This window comes from Dryobates pubescens, chromosome 2 (assembly GCF_014839835.1).
Source record: "Dryobates pubescens isolate bDryPub1 chromosome 2, bDryPub1.pri, whole genome shotgun sequence".
NCBI lineage: Eukaryota > Metazoa > Chordata > Aves > Piciformes > Picidae > Dryobates > Dryobates pubescens.
In genome coordinates, this window is record NC_071613.1 from 41,213,082 (window position 1) to 41,234,393 (window position 21,312).

The 21,312-nt window shown below is 38.3% G+C and overlaps 1 protein-coding gene across 1 annotated transcript in view; it reads right to left on the bottom strand.

The window, feature by feature from the left end:
- CNTNAP5 (contactin associated protein family member 5) overlaps positions 1 to 21,312 on the bottom strand; it is a 303,945-nt gene that overhangs the window by 99,116 nt on the left and 183,517 nt on the right. Inside the window, exons 11-12 of the mRNA XM_054176017.1 lie at positions 18,504 to 18,610; positions 4,535 to 4,654 (exon numbers count right to left, since the gene is read on the bottom strand). Of these exons, the coding sequence (XP_054031992.1) occupies positions 4,535 to 4,654; positions 18,504 to 18,610 (227 nt within the window). The remainder of the gene's footprint in view (positions 1 to 4,534; positions 4,655 to 18,503; positions 18,611 to 21,312) is intronic.

A 21,312-nucleotide genomic window follows, 5' to 3' on the forward strand; every position in this document is an offset into this window, starting at 1 on the left:
TTATAGATGATGGGAGAATCCTGGTAAAACAAGCAGAGCTAATTCACATTCCTGTGCAGGATCCTGGAAAGAGCCTAGCTATGTTCTTACGGTGCTGAATGCAATCATCCCAAATTAATAATCCCTGAATGAACCCACACAAAAACTCATGCTGCCTCTCAGAGCATCCAGCAATATACCATCATGGTTTAGTCACACATATCTAGTTCACTTCCCTCACACACATGCATATTTTATGTGGTTTCCTCATCGTTTCTTAAAACAGATGAATTTTTCTCTAAAAGTGACTTTGTTTTGTGTATAATGGGTATGCAAGGTGAAGAAAACATTATGTTAATAAGATGTTGTCTTTATTTTTAATCTATTTTTGAGTTTGTTGTCTTTCACTGTCATTGAACTGTCTCTCTACTCCCATTGTAAAAAATATGCAAATGAATGTTGCCTCTGTTAACAAGGCCCATTCGCTTTGGGTCTTCCCAATCTAAGTAGCCCTGGATTATTTATTTCTAACCTCTCTTTGAACAAATATCATTCTATGCCTTTAATTAGGTATATTACTGTTCCTGACAACCCTCTATTACAACAACATATTTTACTTTTACTAGAAATAAACAGCCTTCATGAAAAGTCCTTCTAAAGCACAGCGCATACTCGTCCCTCTTCCTGACCAACTTAAATAATAGCATGTCACCTACAATTTTTGTCACCTTGATTTTTCAGACACTTCTCTAGACAATGAATAAATACATTTATCTACTCCGGTATTAGTGCATATTCTGTGACACTCTACTGCTAAATTTCTTGCCATGCTGAAAATTTGCTTCATATTTTTTAACACATTCTTCCTCTATTTTTCTCCCTGCAAAAATTCCCTTCCCTTATTTCTCTCTCCCTCTTTGTACAATTGTCCAATCCCCCCTCAACACACAAAATGGCAATTTTCTAGTTACTGCAGAAGTTTTGTTTGGCAGTGGGCTGTTAAAATTGACTGAATGCAGCCAATACAGACACAATACACTAACTTGCAGTCTTGATTCCTCCCATATCCTCATCACATATTGGATGCCTATGGTCATCAGTATGTAGGAAAGCTGGTGTTAATCTGCCTGCCCCAGCTAATAACTGGCTACAAACCAAGATCTCTATATGTTTAATTACACAGGAAAAAAAAAGAGAACAAAAAAATTAAACAAATGTAAGTGAACATTAAGGAACAACTCTAAATGCAATGATGCTGCTCATTTCTGATGATCCAGTTCTTTCTTTGAATTCAACCTTCACAGACTCAAGGCAATGACATCTGTAATTCCCAGAAGTCATTAGCTCACTGCACCTCTATACTCTTAAAAGCACTAAATGAGTCATTTCCCCAGATTTTCCATTATACCTCCAAATTCTTCAGACTGAACACATTTTGGGCATAAAGAGGTTACTGCTTCTTGAACTGTATACAAAAAGAACTGTAAAGCTTCATTTAGCCCAGGAGCCCACCTCTGCCTTCAAGGGTGAATAGATACCCAGGGAATTGAGGGAAGGCAAAAGGTTGTCCTGGAGCTCATTCCTATTGTGCAATAATCTTTGTCTCATGGCTGCCTGAGTTGCCAGCTGTAACTACTAACTTTGTGGCCAGGAGATTGAGGAAAGTGATTCTTGGTGGTCTACTCCTACCTAGTGAGACCCCACCTGAAGTATTATGTCCAGTTCTAGAGCCCAAGATACAAGAACATGAGCCTGTTGGATTGGATCCAGAGGAGGGCTACAAAAATAATCAGAGGGCTGGAACACCTTTTTTGTGAAGAAATGCAGAGAAGGTTGGAGTTATTCAGCCTGGAGAACAAAAGGTTCTAGGCAGACCTTCTTTTGGCTTTTCAGTACTTAAAGGGGGCCTTTAAGAAAGATGGGGACACACATTTTTTAGTAGGGTCTGTTGCAACAGAGCAATGGGTAATGGTTTTAAACTAAGAAAGGGTAGATTTGGACTAGATAAAAGGAAGATATTTTTTACAGTGAGGATAGTGAAACACTGGCACACGTTGCCCAGAGAGCTGGTAGAAGCCCCGTGCCTGGAAAGATTCAAGGCCAGGTTGAGGGAGGCTCTCAGTATCCTGATCTAGTTAAAGATGTCCCTGATCACTGTGGGTGGGTTGGACTAGATGACTTTTAAAAGTCCCTTCCAACTCAAATCATTCAACAATTCAATGAACTAAACCTTCACATTTAATTACACCTTGTGAGTCTATGAGACAGTATTAGGGCTTTTTCCAGCCTGTGTATTCACTCTCTGTTGACACACCGGTGTCATTGATGGCCTGTGGTAGTTAAGTTTCAAGCTGAATTATTAATTGCACTAGAAAAAATAGAACAAAAAAATTCCCAAATCATACTATCTAATAATTTAGCTGTCCTTTGGCTCATATATAATGAAGAAGAATCAATCTCCATTTGCTTTCTTTATGCCATGTATGATCTCCATACCTTCCTCTAATAGTTCCCTTCACCACATTTTTCATTTATTTAGACTTCGAATATATGAAACCCATTCATGTTTCTGTCTACTATTTTTTTTCTTTCACAGGATGTGTGATATGTATTTATGTCACTGAACTGTAAAACAAAGGTGACTTTTTTTTTCATCCTTTTCCTATCTGTTCCTAATATAACAACACAGATTTTTTCTTATTGTTATTATTTTCCCTGATTATTGATGCTTTCAGAAAACTTTGCAGAAGCATTATTGAGAAAGAATAACAAATTCAGAATCCATCCCTGTGTACAGAGAGTTATTTCTTCCATACTTTGCACTTAATCTATTACTAGGTTAGTTTTTGTTGTTTTGTTTTGTTTTTTAATAGCAATAAGGTATGTTCGCAGAGAGACAAGAAGCTCTTGTGATTAAAGCATCCAAACCATATTTAGGTGATAGAGAAGCACAACACAAATGTACCTCAAGCTCTCTGGATAACTGTAAAATAGTTAATTTCTTTCTATGTTTCAGTCCTCTTTTATGCAACAGGAACAATGACCTTCCCCTACCCCAAATGAGACATCTAGGGGAAAAGAAGAAATACAAAATATAGCAGGTTTTCCAGGCTAGGAGGTTCTGTCAGTTTTCCTATCTCCACTTTTCTTGTAACCAAACCAAACAAAAAATGTCAGCAAGTTCATTACAGATAGAGAGTAAATTAGGTATATACCTTCTAGATTTCTGCCAGATAAAATTTGAGGAAAGCAGATGCTTTCTGCAAGGATTTTGTCAAAAATCCTACTTCTTCAGCAGAGATAAAAAGCACTGACAATGTTTTGATCACATATATTTATATGACAAATAATAAAAATGAGCACATTCCCCCTACTGGAGATCAAGGAAGGATATTCAGACAGAAATGTGAAACTCTGTTTCAATTACTACGAGATTCAACAACAGTGAAGGAGACACATCTTATTAAATATTTGTTACACTTGAATAAAAAAACATACTTAATAATTAACTGGTGTGCATTTAATTAACATAATGATTGCCCAATTAAATCAAAATGAAAATTTAATTTGAGACACTTTAAGTACAAGGAGATTAAGGATAAAATATGAATATCCTGGGTCCTTAGTGTTCAGGACTGAGTGTGGAGGTGATATGTGACAAAGTAGCTCAACCTGAATTAGCAATTTGTAATGGGTAATAAAACATTCTTTCATCCACATCTGGCCACAGGAAGCAAAAACCAGTAAATAATATACAATCTATGAAATTTCCTCTCCATTACAAAAATAAAGAGCAGAAATGATGCTCTGCCATCTACCCCAATCCACAATACAGGCTAACTAATGTTTTCTCATACCCTTGCAAGACAGTCTTATATGCAAAATGGGACCTGCTTAGGAGGAGAGTTTACCAGACAGGTACATTCATTTGAAACACTTCTTATATTAAAACTACAGAACCGTAAGGCTGAAAAGTCTCAACCAACAAGTCACCTGGCCAGGCTCTTGCTCCACTACCTGTCCCTTTGGTGTCCCTCCTCCTAACAGTCTTTTCCTTCATACAGACACTCAGGACAATCATGGTTTCTATTTTCTGTGACATCAAAGGCACCACAGACATATGGGGAGGGGTATTCCTGCTTAAGTCAGACTGGAAGTGTTTACAGATAGCTCACTGCAAGGAATTTCATAATCATTCCCAGTTCTAGTGTTTTAGAAAAGCAGATACAAAAGAAGGTTTGAATTCTAAGCTTCCTCATATTCAGTGAAAACCAAACATATTAAAAGTTATGATATTATGAAAAATCCATCAGCAGCATCCTCTGTAAGGTGTAAATACCATTATAAATATGACTTAGCAACAGTGCCAGTCCTTCAAACCTAGTTTGAAAATCACATTTGCATCATACCGAAGAAAACAAAGTCAATTCAGTCACTACCAGTTCTCTGCTTTCCCCCCACCTATGATTGTGCTGTCTTCTTAGTAATACAATGATCAACAAATCAATAATGATAGAGCCAACACAAGGCATCAAAGAGAAGGTAAAGTCATTACCTGTTATATTGCAAAACACACGGAGTGGTCCAAGAGGTCCGCTTCCATCAGAGTCGATGTAGAAGAAACCTGATGTCTTCCCTTGGTGTCGGTAAGCCTCACAAGATTGTTCATAGATAGCTTTAAAAGAAAGTGATTGCATCACAAACAAGGAGAAAACAAGGCACATGTTTTCTACATGAGTACTACTTTAGTCATTGTCATAAAAGAAACCATTGTTTCACTGCTGATTAGCATGTGAACGCATTTACTGCATTTGCATGCTCTAAATTAGGCATATATTTAAGTGTGTTGTTGAACTTCACATATGGTAGCTTTAAGAGATGCATTTGCCCTAGTTTGGATTAAAGTATGCAAATACTTAAGTTAATAGATATGAGCATTCAAATGTGGCACCATCTAGTTACATATATACAAATATGCATCCACATAATGATATTTCAAGGACATACACACATAGATACACATATACATGACTTACGACCTAGCCTCAAGTATTGTCAACACAGATGACAGATATTTTTGCCAGTCCTCAGCTTCCCTGCAGGATATTGGGTCTTTTTTCCAGGCCCCTTCAACTCCTCAGGCAGCAAAGCAGTACAGTTAATCTTGCTATGGCACACTATCTGCTGTGTTGAAGTTATAAATATAACTGCTAAGTTCCCTATGCTTTTCACTTGGGAGGAATTCATGATTTGCAGAGTAAGTGCAGAGAAAGCATTTCCTCACCATTTACGAAATGCTGCCCCAGCACCGCCTGCAGAGGGCAGCAATTGTTCTGCACCAGCAGGAACAGCTTCTCATTCCCATTCCTGCGCACACAGACTCCCATCTCTCCTTTCCCTTCACACTGAAAAGTAGTTTTTCTAATGAAACAGAGTTCAGAAAGGCTTAAATGGTCAGCCTGAAGTAGCCTTGTCTGTGATTCTGAAGAATGCAGTAAAGATAGTTCACCACTCAGATTTTAATGAAATGTGGGCATTTCTTTGCTTCTCCCCAGAAAAGCAGAACCATAATTCTAGGGCATCTGATGACAATCTAGTTATGAATTAGAAGTCTCACCAGTGAATTACTTGTACCACTCAAGGAAATACGCTTTTCCATGGTATAGTCCTCTCCTGACCAGACATGTTTAGCAGGCACTGCTAAGTGCTAAATATGCACAGCATTACCCTTCCTGGAGTTAGAGGCTGCTTAAGGTACTGAGCACCTGGTGAGACAGTGCTTTAATTAGTATCCATCCTATAATAAATAGAATTAAGAATATGTCTTCCTGGCAGTCATTAGCCTGATGTAGAAAACACTGTAGGAGTCTAGAAGATCTCTAATTCCCTCTCTGATAGTTGGCCAAGAGTACATAATAAATGCAAATAAGGTAAAATCCCCAAACCAGAACCTATTCTTCCAGTATTCACAACCTGAGGGGCTAACAGAGTCCCTTAGTCACCAAAGTGCTGACAAAAGCAACTGGGATATGGAGGGTCAGGAGAGAGACCGTAACAGGCAATTAAGTAAGCAATCAAGGAATCACAGTTTGATCAATTTGTAAAGTTCTCAAACTGCAGTTCACTTAGTGAATTTGCTGTCATCATCATTACAGGACACTATCTTGTCTCATTAGGGAATACACCAATTTTTTTCCTTTGAATTGTTTTCTGAGTATGTTTTAAGACAAATGATAGTGCAATGGGCAGTGACATACACCTGATAGGTTGTCAATGAACTGGCACAGCTAGAAACTCATCACAAACTATGTCATACTAAGTATTTTGCTCCTTCTTGACTGCCATTTTGGATGGAGGCCAGATATACTGTTTTTTTTCCAAATCAATAAGGAAAGACATGAAGATTCAGTCATTGATAATGTCTGTGGATTCAAACAGAGATGATCTACTCATCTTCACATGGCCCTTTTGTCGCTTCAGCTTTGGGAAAAAAACACATTGTACACAACTAGAAATCAGGCTAGAGGTACTCAGCTGGTATAAATCTCAAGGGATGCACAAGCTTCAATGAAAGCACAGTTAGTCTGTCAGAAGAAAATACATCCTGGGATGTTTCTTCTTGGTTATATGAGAACTCCAGCATCAAATAAGAGAAAGTAGCAGAAAAAAAAGTGGAAAAAGTGCTAAACCCCCAAACTCTAGCACATAAAGTATATTCTAACCAACATGAATTACAGAAAAGCTGTTTTGATGAACAATTTATTTTGTAGCTGCACACTGAAAGTTTCATTTGTCTGTATCTTCAGCATTTGGTACTGCATACTTCTAGACTGGATAAGCCATTGCTTTTAGTTCTCTATTTTTTTTTTCTTTTTTTTTTTTTGCTATTTTATGCTGCATAATGCATTAAGGAGAAAGTGATATATGCTTTCCAGTCACAAGCAGATACCACCACAAACATTTCGAGTGCACCATCCATTCCAAGCTCTGCTCATTGTCTTTGCAGGCTGAGCTGATAATTTGCTTCAGAATAAAGTTATGCAATTACATTTGCTGAAAAAGGCCCTGTTACTCCAGTGATAACAACCTGAAGCTGTCTCTGTGGCTTAGTGAAAGACAAAAACTCTTTGCAGTCATGCTTCTCGTTATGCAATCAGCAATATCATATAAAAATAAAGACCAGATGAACTGTCAGCTGCGGCTGTTAAGATGCCAGAGCCTTACATTTGACAACTGCCTGCATGTTTATGTTCTGTTTGGTGTGAGGCTTCTCTGATGTAGACGGAGATGTGGTCATTTTGGGGACAGTTGGAAACCATTAGAATAGCATAGAATAGCATAGAATAGCATAGAACAGAATAGAACAGAATAGAATAGACCAGATTGGAAAAGACCTTTGAGATCATCAAGTCCAACCTATCATCCAACACTATCTAATCAACTAAACCATGTCACCAATCACCCCATCCAGTGTCTTCCTAAACACCTCCAGTGATGGTGACTCCACCATCTCCATGGGCCGCACATTCCAATGGCCAATCACTCTTTCTATGAAGAACTTCTTCCTAACATCCAGCCTAAACCTCCCCTGGCACAGCTTGAGAATGTGTCCTCTTTTTCTGGTGCTGTTTTCTGTCATTAAAGAATCACTAATTATTTATATATGTAATGCAGCCTCACTTCCAAAAAGCAACCACCAAGAGTAGTTATGGAACTGTTGATGAATGCATACATTTTCATGCCAAACATTTGTAGCAAAAGTACATTATTTTAATAAAGGAGAGGTATTAATCAATTAATTCAGAGTAGAACCCATTAACAATTTGTAAGTATTATTTATAAACAAAACCAAACAAAAATCCAAACCAAACCACAACAGAAAACCAACACCAAACCCACAATGAAAAAAAAAGAAAAAAAAAAAAGAGATTGTATTCCTTTCTGTGAAATGTATCAATAGTGTTTAATACTTTCATTCCATTGACTTTATTTTCAACTTTTAAAATGGTCACCGAAGTGGGACCAAAACAACACAAGTAATGCTCTTTATGGGCTGCTCACACAAAGCTTGCTTGCTTTAAAAGGCTTAATCAAGCACTTCTAAAAACCATAATTTTAAAAATGAAGCTTCTAAGTTTTCTTTTGTCTTAAAAAGGCAAGATTAGTTTTCAGTCTCTAACCCTCCCAAAGATTTTTTGACTAATTTTGATGCATATCGGCTAATGAAGATAAAATGACAGTTTTCAGCAATGGTTTTTTTCACTAAGCCAGAACCAGTGAAAATCATAGTTTATGACTTTCAGTCCCTGTTGTGCTTCCTCAGGCCCTTTTGGGAACAAGCTGCACTATTGTGCAACAACAGCACTGCAGTTCCTGCCACCGAGTTCCCGCAGGCACTTAGGATGAAGCTGTTCGCTTCATTGAGTTGTATTGAAAACGCTCTCAATGGAAAGAGATGTCAGCAGCACCCATGCTACCCACGCCCCTGCAAGTATGGCTTAGACCTTACAGTCAGATATGGCTGGTAAAAGCATTAAACTACAGAACAGATTAAAATCAAAGTGTGCAAGGTGTAACAGTGGCAGGGCTAGCTGAGGAGATACTGCTTGTAACAGTGACTATTCCAGGAACACAAAACATGAACCAAGTTGATTTCAAGGTCCCAAATTTAGTAAGGGAAACTGGACATCACAAATATCTTGGTCACACAAAAACTGGATGTCTTCTTTTCCCTTTTTTCCCCGAGAATCACTTATAAACTGTAACACTGGATCTTGTGCTGACGTTTTTGCGGTGCACTCTTTAAAGATTTTTCGTAAAGGCTACTGCAGTGTTTCATAAGAAGTTTACAATCCTCCCAGAGCTAGCTATAGAAACTGATGCAGCCTGAGAGCACCATTCTTCATACCAAGAGCTGCTTCCCAAAGTACTAGATGTGCTCTTGCCTACCTGCTAGGATGAGCCATACTGATGGTATTCTGACATGCACAAAACTAACAGCTTTCAAGATATCTACCTCCCAAGCCCTTATCATCCTCTGCGAAACACAGACCAAATTTCTCCCTCAGGTATCTCTTTCAGCTTTAAGTATCTCAAATTTAGCCAGCTTTTCAGATCAACAACTCATCCCATCAGAGCATTTATTTTGAACACAGCTTTACTCACTGATCATAATAGACATCTTTTTCCTTTTGTTTCCTTCTCATCTTCCAAGGTGCTTAAGAAATGGTTTGTCAAACTTTGATCAGCATTTATAACATAAACACTTTATCCTCAGTCAGATCACTATCAACCAATTCTACATGTTCTCTTACATCTCCTGGGATATAAAGATTCATAAGCCCCAAAATCACAATTACAGAAACATACAGATCCCATATTTTGCCATGCCACACAGACTACATCTCCACAGAAGCACACTACTGAAATTATAAATATGCATTTTCACCAAGGTTCAAGCTATAGATCCATGATTCAGACATCAATGACAGAAAAGCATCAAGAGTTTCTGTTTTACCTATTTTGACCTTCTGTGTACAATGAGCTACAGAACTTCATTTTTGCATGTCTGTATCAAGACCCTTACAGCTGGTTAGAGCACACACAGTAGTTCTCTGCAAGCTGTAGCCAGGTCTGACAGGGTTGCAGTCTCTCTTAGCTTTGCTCTGCAATTGAAACTTCAAACTTGATTCACCACACTACAGGAGCCTGACAAGTTTTAAATATGAGCATTTTCACCACTGTTCAGCTCGCTGAAGCATCTTGAACCTATTAATCCAAATTAATTATAGTCCTTAAAACAGAAGAGAGTGTGTCCCTGTGCATAGCTGAAATCTTTAATAGCACATGGCTGAGCACAAACATTTGCAAGGTCAACCTTCCATCATTTCCAATAAAATGTTTTTATTCAGTTTTTCACTGACTACCTGTTGCTACACTGACATTTGCCTTCCAGTCTTACTTTTACCCTAACCAGTTCACCTGCAGGCTCCATGATAACCTTCACTAAGCACATACTTACTGTTTCATTGTGGAGCTCCCTGGCAGATAAGCCTTTAGCTGCCCACAGTTTTTTTCAGCACTTAAGAACTCTGTTTCCTTTGCCCCCAAGCTTCTAACTTATAAAACCTCACCACTTTTTCAGACCATCATAATTTCACCTTCAGTCATATTTTGGCTGAAAAAAAAAGACAAAAAGGACTATGCTAAGACTTGAAATGCTGCAAATGATCATATTTAAAGCCCTCTCTCTTCAATGGATGAATGAATGTTTTATTCACCCAGGTCCATGCTTTCCATACTTAAAATAGTTCTGGCTGCTGGACTTAATGTGAGGGTTACAGTGATAATCCAGCAGTTTTACTACTGGGAGACCAAGCAAGGTAAATATCTCTCCCCTCCACCCTGCAGACCTATGTAGAAACAACCAAGAGCATAAACCTCAATTAAACAGCAATTTGTTTAATTGTGTTTTGGTTTTGTGGGTTTTTTTGTTTGTTTGTTTAATCAGAGGACTCTTTCCTTTTTTAAATTGAATGGATGACAGGATAATTTTTCTCAAAAAAAATAAAAGTAAATTAAAAGTAAACCTTAAAATTTCCCATATTTCTTTCCTACTGTACTTCCAGCTCCTTTGGAAACTGATCACACACATTCCATTGAAAGTACTCTGAGATGGAGAATCAGAATCTGAGCTGTACTAGTTATGATTACCCAAATGAATCCTCTAGTATTGTAGTTTTTAGATTGGATTCTCATAATAAAAATAGATGATAATTTTAAATTTATCAGAAGGAGATAATATTTTATGGGATATAATAAATCAAAAATATTAAAGATATGTAAAGAACTTGCATTCTTGATTTAATTGGGAGGTGCTGACACCGTCTGCTCCCTGGCTAAAACACAGCAGTGAGATAGATGCTGTTGTGCTCTAACAATTGCACAATCATGGAAAATTGCAGGCAGAGTACTGCTGGATTATGAGGGGACTCATTTCATTGCTTTGTAATTCTTTGCACCCTAGATGCAAGGAGTAATAATAACCCCTATAATAGTTATTGCTATTGTATTCTGAGGTGGAAAAAATATGTACTGGTTAGACTGAAAAGGCCAGTAAGGGCTGGAGATTCAGCTTGGATGTGCACCCAGCTCTGGACTGACCTTGGACAAATGACAGGCACAAACGCTGACACAGATCGAATTAAGCATGCTCACCAAAATGCTTAGAGCTCCTGAAGGCAGACTGGAGATGACTGTTCCACCCTCTGCTTGTACATCTCAGACCTGACACATTTGTTCTTACAGTCTCGGAGTAATAAGTGCTCAGTCAAGGGTGTTTTCTCAATAACAAATAAAACAACATGCAATGGGAGGTTTCTTCCTCTTTTCACATTCCAACAGCAGAGAGATTAGCACAGCCAACAAACTCTGGGATTGATCATCATTCTCACATGATTCTTGCCCTTACAACACAATTGTCTTGTTAAACGTCAGAAAATGAAATCTGTACTCTCAAAAACTGGATTTTGACAGCTCTACTGTTGGCAGACCAATGCAGTCCCCACTGACAGGTGGCTTATTTTTTCTTTTAAAAATATGTATTTACTCATCTGATAAAGAATGTCATTTCCGTAGATGCCTTTAAAATTACTTTCACCACGATGTCACCTAAATGGATGTTTGTGAGGGATCCTTCCATTACACTTGGGGATTAGACAATTTCCTACAATTCAAACTAAGGCTCCCCCCAGCTGAGGTACAAAAGGTTATGCCAGCCTATCCCCACCTGTCACTTTCCTGCTGAGGTTTGAAGGTGACTGTGTCAGTCACATACCCCAGCAGTCCCTGCCCAGTGCTGGTGCAGGGTGATCTGCAAGTACTGCTGCTGCAAGAAAGCAGTCAGGGAGACCTACATTATTTTAAGAGCAATGTTGGAGGGAAAGGAGAAATCAAAATACTTGAGGGACACAGTGCAAGAGCATGGTATCTCAGCTTTGCTCCTCAAAGTACTGGAGCTCCTATGCTGATGGTCACACCTGATGCAGAGAGGCTTCACAGGGGGACTGAGTCACTCCTCCACACGCTTTATTCTGAAGTGAAGTCCCAAAGTAGGATATAGAATACATAGAATAAACCAGGTTGGAAGGGACCTTCAAGATCATCGTGTCCAACCCATCAACCAATCCAACACCAGCCAAACAACTAACCCATGGCACCAAGCACCCCATCAAGTCTTCTCCTGAAAACCTCCAATGACAGTGACTGCACCACCTCTCCAGGCAGCCCTGGGCAATCACTCTCTCTGTATAGAACTTTTTCCTAACATCCAGCCTGAACCTCCCCTGGCACAGCCTGAGACTGTGTCCTCTTGTTCTGGTATTGGCTGCCTGGGAGAAGAGACCAACATCCGTCTGTCTACAACCTCCCTTCAGGTAGTTGTAGACAGCAATAAGGTCACCCCTGAGTCTCCTCTTCTCCAGGCTAAGCAACCCCAGCTCCCTCAGCCTCTCCTCGTAGGGCTTGTGTTCCAAACCCCTCACCAACTTTGTTGCTCTTCTCTGGACTCGTTCCAGCAAGTCAACATCCTTCCTAAACTGAGGGGCCCAGAACTGGACACAGTACTCGAGGTGCGGCCTAACCAGTGCAGTGTACAGGGGCAGAATGACCTCCCTGCTCCTGCTCTGTGCTATTAATTAGGAAATGTCAGGCACAGGAAAAGACTATTTAATGAACACCACTGAGAAATACAGATGTACAATTTATAGATACAAAAAGTGATAGAAAAGCATTAGTAAACAAATAATTACAAAATAAACAATGAAAATTCATACGCCAGAAGCATGGTGTGAACAAAAACATTCAGGAGTGTGAAGTAAAGTACTGAAGGCTTGATATGAATATTAAGCCTGTTGTGTTTCATCAAAGAAAAACAAGGTGTTTAAATAAACATGGGAAAAATCCTACTCTAAGAATCTCAGACAGGAACACTGGCTACTCAGGACATTCAAATTACATGACCAGACTCACTGTTAGACATCTGGCAGACTGAAACTCTCTGCACCTCATTTGCCCAGCCAGCAAATGTGTATGCATCTCCTCCCTACCTTGGAACACAGCAGAATTACTGAATACATGGCTAGCACTTCATGATCCAGCTCCAGTACTGCTAACAATCTGGCTGAAGCTGTATTAAGCTTTTCAGAACAAAAAATATATATATGGTAAGGATATTAACAGTAAAAAATATGTTTACAAAGCCTGAAGTTATGTTAAGTTTATTTCATATCAGTGAATACATGACATTTCCATTATTGGATGGAATTACCTGGGCCAATAGGACAGATACCTGTATCTGCAAGATAGACCACACACCAAAGCAAATATCCAGAATGAAATTACATTCTGTTAATTATCATGTTGCAAAGCTCTGGGATGTGCTGACATCACCAGAACACAAAGAATAAAATAATTATTTTATATGTCTCATCGTCTTCTATGTCAGTGTTCAACACTCTTCAAAATAATAATAAAAAGTACATCTTAGACTAAAGGTCCTCTGCAAATTATCATATAGAAAAATATTAGAAATGTAGAAGGGGAAGATGAGGCTGAGGAACTGGCATAAGTCATGGAAAGAGAAGATTACTAATCATTACCTTGCATTGAAGTTAAAACATTTTGTATCTCATGGCCATTTTACACTGCTCTATTGCTTTCACTATCACATGATAATTATAAGGAGAATTAATAGTAAGAGAGAGATGACTATGCAGGTTTTAAACTATGACCTTTCAATTAACAATATTTTGTACAAATTCACAGCTATAACTCCTTCTCCCCATCTATTTCTCTCTCTTTTCACCTAAAATTCTTATCAAGCTTCAGTTTCCTACTGCATGTCTAAGCTAAAACAGCCTCCCTCTATAGACCACAGATGCTGGCGTGTTTCAGAGGTGGTCCAAGAACTTACCATGGACATCCTACCTCAAATTCTGAAAACAGCTCCCAGTTTGACATAGTCACAGTAGCAGACAGCAAGAAATAGATGAGCTGAATCCCACCCAGGCCTTTTCCTCCAGCTGTGTACTAACAACAGTGTTTCTATTCAAAAGAGGCAGGCAGAAAGCAAACATTGCATTATTATCTCTTTTGCTATAGTTCACACATGTGATTACATAAAGGATAGTCTCCTATCTGGATTATATCAGACTACTCCAATACCAGATGGATCAGGAGCCTACCACCCTCCAAACTGTAGAATCTCTTATTAAAAAGGCTTCAGCTTCCAACCTATTTAAATGCAAGCTGTGTGAAGCACATTTAAAAGATAAACCAAATAAAAAAGCAAACCCATGCATTTTACAGAGATTATATCCTCAAAGCACTGTCTTAGCTACAGATCAGCTCAAGTAGCAGTTAGCAAACAGCAGTTTCAAAGGAAAGAATCCATACCGTTTTAGTAGGCGATATAGATCACATACTTTCTAATATACCTGCAAATTAGATCTTATTCCCAAAAGAGGTGGAGAAGCTAAAGCACAATAAAACTCATACATGAGAAAAACGTAACTCATCTACCAGTGGTTTAATATCCTATAGGGTTATTCCATGACTCCTAGTTTCCCCAAACTGTGGGCAGTGAAATGGGCACATGGGGACAGTCAGTGCAAGTTCTATATCCCCCATTGAATTACATGTCCACACACATTTATGACAGCAAAGCACAAGCCCATGATATGGAGTTTCACAGCTACATGCAAGACAACATGAAAACACAATTGCTAATTAGTACTGTGAGTAATGTGCAAGAAGATGTGAATTGCACTGAAGGCTGGAAGGATGAGAGGTAAACACAAATCCTCTTTCCCCATTGGAATAAAAAATAAATCTCACCACCCAAAAAAACCCCAACAAAATACTTGGAAGGTATTGATAATATTTCACAAGTAGCAGCATTTGAAGGAGGACTGAGAGTTATTAAACAGAGAAATGGACTTAAGCACCAGGCAATAAGCTATTCAAGAAACAATCTGTTTAGAAAACATTCAGAGTCTTCCCATATGTTACTTAAATCCACAAAACACCAATGGGGTTTAGGACTATTTTATCTAATAGCTAAGTTCAGAGGAGAAGTAGGACTAGATGAGACTTCAGGGTGAAACTTGCTTGCCACAGAATAGCTATTTAATGGGATGTGATTCTATACATTTCCAGTCATAGATCTTCATTTGGATCAGGTAGATTGACACACCTCCTGTGACAGTTTAGGAGCTTTCAGGATCAGAAGGGATTTTGAGCGAGCATGAGGATACCTGAGGTTTGCAGAAGACTGACTGCTTCCAGGAAGATTATATTAAGGCAATGTCTAGACCCAGCAAGTTTTTTATATGTATCTTGAGATGTGCACTTCTGCTTCATTCACATGCCTTGAATTTCAAGTATACCCATTTTCTGTCATGACAGACACAATCTTGTCCCATGTATCTGATGTGGTCATGCAAACATTGTCTCAGCTGTGTCTTCTATCACCTTACTGTTCGGCCTTACCACTGTCTACTTCCCCTCTGTTACATCAAACTCAAATTATTTATCTTTGTTTTTCATGGCAGATTTCCAACCTGTTACAACTCTGGCATTTGCCTTGTCAGAAATGTCAAACTCCTCTGGTTACAGCCTTATATTTTTCAAACAAGCCCATTATTGCCTTCTCCCATGTCACTCCTTCATGCCTGTGAGCATTCAATTTCTTCTTCTTTTTTAATCTCTGTTTTATGACTTTTTGCTTATAAGAAAGCCTTGTAATAATTATGTGCCTGGCAGACTCAGACTGTCACCTAAGATGCTGATGAAGATTCCCTGGCACTCCGCTTGCACCAGCATGATTTTCTCTCAGAGAAACTTAACTGAAAAAGTCTTTGGAGCAGGGATAGTCTGCATTGCTTGCTGCTCCTCACAGCAGAATCCAGTGTGGTCCATGAATATTTGGAAGAAGGCAGTAAGACTACTTTGTGCATCAACCACAAAATGTATTTCAACGCTTTACACATGAAAAGAGTACGTTAGGGACAATGCGCCACCTTCAGATTTCTGTTCCTAAAATGATAAGGCCTACTATTATGAGCTGCTAAACCATAAATCAATTAGTTTGGTTTGTACATGCATGTCATGAAGTTCTTTCTAAAAGCATAGCATATTGTTCAACCAGCAGCACCCACCTCTTACAAATACCACACCACAAAGAGGCAAAACCCAGATCGCAACTCAGACAGAAAAGAAATCCAGCTGACAATGAAACCATTCACATTTAACTGGCTTGCAGCAGATTGCCAGTTAAATCTCCCCACTGTTGCTGCATGGTCTTGGGTCTGAAGGGTAGTTTAATAAAAGAAATAGCCTCTCCAAAGTGGTACAAGTTCAATTTCAGGCCTGTCAGCCTGAGTGTTCTAGTCAAAATCAAAAGCTGTTGAGATAATGTTTCAAAACTTAAGAAATCAGATGCTTTACTTTGATAGAACTACACCGAATTATATGATTGGAAGAATTGTCTGTTCATTGAGGATATTCTGGAGTTGTGCTGTGATCAGATCTGTGGTTTTCTTTCACCTGCTGTAAGGTACTCCTGTATGTCAGCCACTATCAGCTGAGCGATAACGTCTCTTGTTCTGCAGGTTTCTTATCAACAGTTTGCATTTGCCCACCAGCTTTGAGATGGTCTCATTGCACATTTCAAGCACATGAACACATTTCTCCAGACTAACGTTGTAGTTTATCAGCGCTGCTTGGCTTGCAGGGCAGTTGGCTCCACAATCTAGCTGGAATCAAATTAGCTGTTGATAATATGGTTGTAAATAAGCCGAGCAGCTGAATAGCTCTACATCACATGCCTGTGCAGCTTGATCTGCTTAAAAAAAAAGATCTTTCTGAGAAACTTTTCAGAGTAGTTTTTACATTGGTGAACTCCAAATAATAGCAGCTAGGTATTTGAGAGCAAAGAGAGAGTTTTCACCAGCTCCATGAAAATGTCTGTGGGAAAAAACTACTAATGAACCAGTCCTCTGCAGTAATGAGATGGTGTCCTATGGACATAAGCTGCACTGAGCTGGAAGAGCCAGAGAGAGCCTCATGCCCCAAGCTAATATGACAGAGAAGATGTATCGCAGAGGTTAGCATCCATTATTGCCTGTGACAGCAATAGGTTTCTTCATTCCCCAAAGAACCTCTCCCTTCTCACCGGTGGATTTGGCCATCTAGCTTTGTACCAGGCATTAGCTGGTTTAAATCACTCTTCTATGGCCTCAATCGCTGCATGTACTCTGTGTTGGGTCTGGAGGTTTTGAAGAGGGAGAATGTCTTTTGGAGCAACAGAAAATTGGACAAAAAGTAAACCCTCTTAAACCCTCTTTTCAAAACTCTAAGCTCAGCATTTTTGTTCCCACCCTGACTTGGTATGATTTCTGTACCAAACCCTTAACTTCCTTTGTGCTTACAATTGAGAGTTCAGATGACAAATCTATGAATTAGATGTCTCAACCCCTATTCTCTGTCAGCTGCAGACCTCACATCACCATTAATTAGCAAACCATTAAAATCTCCAGAATCACGGCGCAGTTGCCAATACTCTCAGCTTCAAACCCTTTAGTACCTTTTCTTCTCTTCTGATTTTTAACTTAACAAGGAAAAATACATCTCACCAATCTCATCCCACCTGTGGTCAGAGTATTCATCGAACACCTGGAGTGGCTATAGTTGTCGCCTTGGAATTGTTGTTCTTACTTACTCTTTTTTTCTCATAATTTCCAGTAACAAAAGACAAAGTTTACCTTCCTCTTCTAATTGTTTTCCCTTTTAGTCATCTGTATAAACAGGCTGTACACTGGCTTTCCTCTTCTATTTTTTTTTTAATTAGAATATCCAGCATGTTGTGCTTCTGCTATTTATTTATTTTTTAACACCTGTAAAATACCTTTCCTATTCCTTACACTGTGGATTTCAGTAGTTGAATGCTTCACATACTCCCACCGTTTCAGATACTGTATCCTTGCTAATAGCACCAGCACAAATAATAGTTCAGTAAAATTCCAAAATTATAAACAGTTGAAAACTAGGTTCTTGCAACATGAACTTTCAGATCATCTAGAAGCAAAGAAGCTCACCTTGGTAAAGTGACATACAGCCCCAATCACAGATTAAAATCACCCAGTTCAGCCCAGCTAAATTCAACCAAATGTGTAATAACCAAAGTGTCTGTGATCTGTATCTAACATAAATGAACATAAGGTTTGCTAAAACTATCCAGAAAAAAAAACAGGATAATAATCTGGTTTTGTCTTCTCCAAAATATTTGTCAAGAAGAATGCATACTTGCAGCCCTACCCATGACCTGTTCAAATCATGTCAGGACATCCTACATCCTCTAATACGATATGACCCCTCACAAAGCTCCTCTCTGGTTTATGTGCCAGCTGTAGCAGATTTGATATACCATCTGAATAAGCAAACACTGTATGTGTGAGTTTACTTACAGTTGTGACAGGTAGCTCCCATGTAGCCTGTATCATTACAATCACAGTAAAAGGTGTTCCAGGACTGAGAGCATTTTCCTCCATGTTCACAGTAGTTGGGTAAACATCTAATTTGAGACAGGTTTTTTTGGAAAAAAATATGAATCAATTAATTATAAAGATTTCAGTAAAAAACATATGCTAGAAAAAAGAAAAGAAATTGTTTCAACTCATTCAGGCACAAGTTTCCTATGGCTGAATCACTGTATAGTACATGAAATCGTTACTTATTCCTCTGATCTTTGATTCACTTCAAATACAAGCACTGAAAACAACAATTTTAAATGTATCCAGCAAGTAGGTAAAGATGAAAACAACAATTTTAAATGTATCCAGCAAGTAGGTAAAGATGAAAACAACAATTTTAAATGTATCCAGCAAGTAGGTAAAGATCACTCTCAATAATAACTTTCCATTTGTCCTTCACTTGTTAGCAATTAAAGTGTCACAAACTTTCTGAGCACAGAGCAAGATAAGTTACAGATGAAAATGCTGTTGAAATCTTGTTTCAGGAAAGAATCCCCTGTTCCCTGATTAAACGGTCATCATTGTTATCAAAATTAAGCCAAGTTACATTTGTGGTAACACAAACAGCATGGAAATCTCAGAAGTGAGGGGGAAAATATGCTTTAATTATGAGTTCTGTATGCTCTCTTCTTTCCCCTCATTTTACTTGGTATGCCTCTATTGTTGTCAAGCAAATTATTAAAAGAAGAACGAGGCACAATAACATGCAGCTTGGGAAGTGAATAGAAAGAAAAGCCATGGGAGATAAAGTCAATCTCCAAGACAAGACATGAATGCTGATCTGAAGTACACTGATGTAAATGCAAGCAGTGCAATGGAGTTACACCAGCCTAAATTGAAGCAAAGATTGTTCCATCACTTGCCTTTTCTTTCCTCACCTCCCAACTCCCACCCCTTACTGTATATTAGATAATCTCTTTCACACAGTGTGTTTGGATTTTGAAAAATGAGTAACAACTAATTCAGTTGTGATGGGTGGGTGGATAGAAAACATGCAATCAATTTATCTCATACACACCAGTACTCCACTAGGGTTTGCTTTGCTGTAAATTGAGCTTCAAATCCTTTTTAATAGTCCATATCTTTCAGTTGTTGCTGGTGAAGTCACTAATGTTATTTAGATCTGACCTAGCTGAAGACATGATTTTATTGTAGTTCATCTCATCCTTAAAATAATTTTGCATTTAAGTATGGATATTGCCTGTAACTTTGAGTTTCAGTCTCTGTCTTCTAGAATCCTTAAAATTAGAACTCATACATGCAAGCAGAAAACCTCTATGTCACTAAAAGCTGTCATTTTCACCAACCCTACCAGGCAAGGATTCATCAACATACTTGAGGACAAGACTGTTTAGAGATGCCAAACACTGGTTTTGGACATAGAGGCCTATTAGACTAACTTATCATCCTCACTATGCTGCATGCACGTTCATACACACACACGCATATAGAATCATAGAATCAATAAGGTTGGAAAAGACCTCAAAGATCGTCAAGTCCAACCTGTCACCCAGGACCTCATGACTACTAAACTTGGTGCCATGGACAAATATATTTTCTGCCTATTTTAAGCTACCTTTTATTTATTAACCCAATGCAGTAGAGCTAATTACTAGTCATTTGTGAATTGCCAAAGGCCTGTATCAGAAACTTAGCCACACAGATTCCCTTAAAACTGTTTCCTTTCAGAGGCTTTACACAAAGTTGAAGGTCACTTCTTATTTCTACTTGTCTTACAAATGCAGGCACTTTTTCTTCACCCAACAATGCACAGAATGCAAGTTAAACTAGCCTTGTAAACTTGTAATGATATTCATAAATTCAGAATTAAGCCTTTTTTATTCCTTAGTCTATTTGCTTTAATTAGCACTAACTGCATTGATCTTGTTTTTGGTCAGATAACCAACCCTTCTAAGAGCTTATGAAACAAATTTCTTTGCAACTTTAATAATTACCATAATCCCATTTTAGCTGAACAGTTGTGTCTTCATTAAAAGCAAAATTTATCCTAATTGTCAGAGAACTCAACGTTAAGAAATAGCTATGATTAAAATTAATCAAGGAATGAATAAATCACAGATTGTTCCATTTGCTAACTGTCCTGGATTCTCATGGCACAGGATTTAAATGCATATATTTTAAAATATAAATTAATATTTGCATTCCAGTAGAATCAAGTAATTTTAGCAAAAGAAGAAATGGTATCACAGAAGGTTTAATAAGCAAAACAAAAAAAAAATTGCAGCAGGCAGCCCCTGACCTATTTGCAACTGAAACAAACAAATATATCAACTCAATTTTTGCAATTATCATAAATGGAACACTGAAATTTAATTATTTGCCTGAGACAGTTTGTGACAGAGCAGGGACTCTGATTTTCCAGATTCCAGAGTAATTCACAGAATATATTATGGTGAATGAATCTTATAAAAAAATAAATGAAGCAAATATAATTTGCTCCTTCAGCCAAGCGGGAAAACACACACCTTAGCCAACTAAGTGAGCAATATGCAGAGCCTGCACAAAAGCATTGACTGTCCTTAGATGAAACATTCACCTCTAAAACTGTATGTGTGCTTGCTTTGAATTCAAAGGACAAACTGCATAGATATTAGAGGGGAAAATTTGGCCCTTTGATAGGAATGATGAAGAAATAACAATGACAAAATGACTTGAGTGGGAAGGCTGAAGGAGTTCTACACATTTGATGTTACACTTGACTGGAAATAAACCTCATACTTTC